The 2,661-nt window shown below is 40.8% G+C and overlaps 1 protein-coding gene across 1 annotated transcript in view; it reads left to right on the top strand.

The window, feature by feature from the left end:
- Window positions 1-2,332, top strand: part of LOC119426825 (polypyrimidine tract-binding protein 2-like) — a 50,916-nt gene extending 48,584 nt beyond the window's left edge. The window contains exons 6-9 of the mRNA XM_037694408.1: window positions 1,600-1,746; window positions 1,837-1,947; window positions 2,061-2,256; window positions 2,322-2,332. Of these exons, the coding sequence (XP_037550336.1) occupies window positions 1,600-1,746; window positions 1,837-1,947; window positions 2,061-2,256; window positions 2,322-2,332 (465 nt within the window). The remainder of the gene's footprint in view (window positions 1-1,599; window positions 1,747-1,836; window positions 1,948-2,060; window positions 2,257-2,321) is intronic.
- The last annotated feature ends 329 nt before the right edge of the window (window positions 2,333-2,661 follow it).

Genomic DNA, 2,661 nt, shown 5'->3' on the forward strand with positions numbered 1-2,661 from the left:
GGGGGGGGGGGGGGACTTCTATTGTAGCCAAGCTAAAGGGGGCACTGTCCTCCTTAAGTTTCCAGGTTCCCATCACATGTTCTAGATTTTATTTTATAGTTGTAATTTTGCAATCAACTGCACCAGATTATCTGTTATTGATTCAAAGATGAGCAACAGCAAAGAATAGACCTGCTTATGTTTTTAAATAAACCTACAAAGTTTGACGCGTTACTTCTGGGTCACAGCTTTATTTCAGTCATAAAGATGCTTCAGACAACATCTTTGTCCTGCTCTGTATTCTGCAGCATACATAAAATCGGCTGTTCTTGTTAGCATTACCCGTGGCTGACGGCTCCTGCTGGATGGTATTTTTCTCAAAACAATTGGATTGTGACTAGGACTTTAACAGACTACTCGAGTAATCGACAGGGCGATTCCTAGGACATCTATCGAGTTTTTACATTTCACGTCAAGTATTTGCAGTGACGTCATTACGTCGCAGTTACATCATTGCATCACGTGTCACATGATCTGCACCGGGCTACTAGTAGAAGCTAACAAATGGATTCCTCCCAGCAGATGGACTGAGCGGAGCAGGCCCAGTCTTGGCAAACAGGTAGAAATGCATCAATAGTTTGGAAATATTTCACTAAAGATGAATCTTCCGTTTCAACTACCGTAAGGAAACAGAAAATGAACAACTTCCTGACTGTTTGGAGCGCGTTGCGAACCGGTGTTGCACCATATTCTGTGACCACCGTATATTGTGACTGTAGGGGACGGTGTTGCATGCACTGTTGCAGGTCACAGAATATGGTGCAACACTGGGTCCAATGACCGAACCAGAACCAGCTTCCTCTGACCTTGTTTCACAAACTAAAAGCAACAAATATAAATCTCGAAACCTATAAAAAATCTATTAACACATTGATCTCTAAACCTAAACCTAATGCGCAGCACAGCTGGCGGTGGTGCGAGGTGGTCGTCTGCCCCACTGTTTAGTTTCATTTTTGATGTGCTGCACGTTTCTTTCACTTTTGCAGCTTAATAATAATAACTAATAGTTTTGGTTTTCCTTTGATTTATTTGCAGTATGATAAATGGTAGGAGCATAATATACTATCCTAATGTTTTGTTGGTCTTTTTTTTTAAAATAATTACGTTTTTTTGCGGTTTTATTTTTTATTTATTTATTTTTTCATCTTGAGATTCTATGACGTCATCAACTACTCGGGTTCTACTCGAGTTTTATTATGTTAATGTTGAGTTTAAAAATTATGTAGTCGTTCAACCCCTAGTTGTGACACAGAACCAGCCTTTACCAGGCCCGTTCAATCAGAACACACTTCAATTGTTGAGACATTTGAGATGAGGAGACGGTCCTTCAGCTGAGGTCAGAGGGTGAAGAGCTGCTTCAACATTGTCTAGCATGAGAACAGAAATGCACTGATTGCATTTTATTATTATTATTGGACAGTTTGAGCTTAAAGTCTGCAGCTGACAGTAGCACAGCTTCCTGTTCTCTATCAGTGCGTTCTGCTGCATTTGTTTTTAAATGGATCATCAGTGGATTATATGTTGAAAACCAGTAGGTGATAAGTTGTTGTTTGACCGCAGAGGACTCAGGCGGTGCTGCAGGCGGTGTCAGCGGTCCAGTCGTCCAGCTCCGATGTACCGGAGGTTCTAAATGTAGCTCCAAGTCCTGTGCTGCGGATCATCATCGACAACCTGTTCTACCCCGTAACGCTTGATGTGCTGCAGCAGGTTGGCACAGAGCAGTGTCATTTAATCATTGATTCTGCCTCAGAACTTTCAGCTGAACTTTTGTTTTTTTATTTGTCTTTCAATTGAAAGATTTTCTCCAAGTTTGGCACAGTCCTGAAGATCATCACATTCACCAAGAACAATCAGTTTCAGGCTCTTCTACAGTACAGTGATCCTGCCCATGCACAACATGCTAAACTGGTGAGGGGACTTTTGTTTCATTTCTCTCCTGGCAGGCTTCAGATGTATTGTTACATGTTCTTTGAGCTCTGAAATACAGCTGTTCATTATGAACTTCTTCCATTTCCCACCAGGCACTGGATGGTCAAAATATCTACAATTCATGCTGCACATTGCGTATCGACTTTTCTAAGCTGGTCAACCTTAACGTTAAGTACAACAATGATAAAAGTCGTGACTACACACGACCCGATCTGCCAGCTGGTGATGGGCAGCCCAGCCTGGATCCCATGGTGGCTGCAGCCCTCGGCAAAGACACGTCCCTCCTCGGTAAGATCCCAGGTACATCTCACTTTGTTTCTTTATTTTTCTTTACTTTTTGTTTCTTATTCTAGTTTATCTCTAGGTCTGGGTAATAAAATATACAACATACAGTACCGTATTTTTCGCTGTATAAGTCTAGTTTTTTTTGCAGAATTTACATGCCCTGCAACTTATGGGCCGAAACGACGTATTTATGGATTTTTCCCATATTTATAAACCACTTTTTGGCTGAAATATGACCGTTTTCATTCATTCTGACTGAAAAAAATTGAACAGTACCATTTTTAACCACTAGATGGCAGCAGAGTACTAAGGCAAGTCATTGTATCATTTACTAGGTAAAAGTGGCTATAATGACAAATTCAAAAAAGTTCAACACAAAAGCAACTGGACTTTATTCATTATACTTTA

Source organism: Nematolebias whitei, chromosome 20 (genome assembly GCF_014905685.2).
Source record: "Nematolebias whitei isolate Nwh7 chromosome 20, NemWhi1, whole genome shotgun sequence".
NCBI lineage: Eukaryota > Metazoa > Chordata > Actinopteri > Cyprinodontiformes > Rivulidae > Nematolebias > Nematolebias whitei.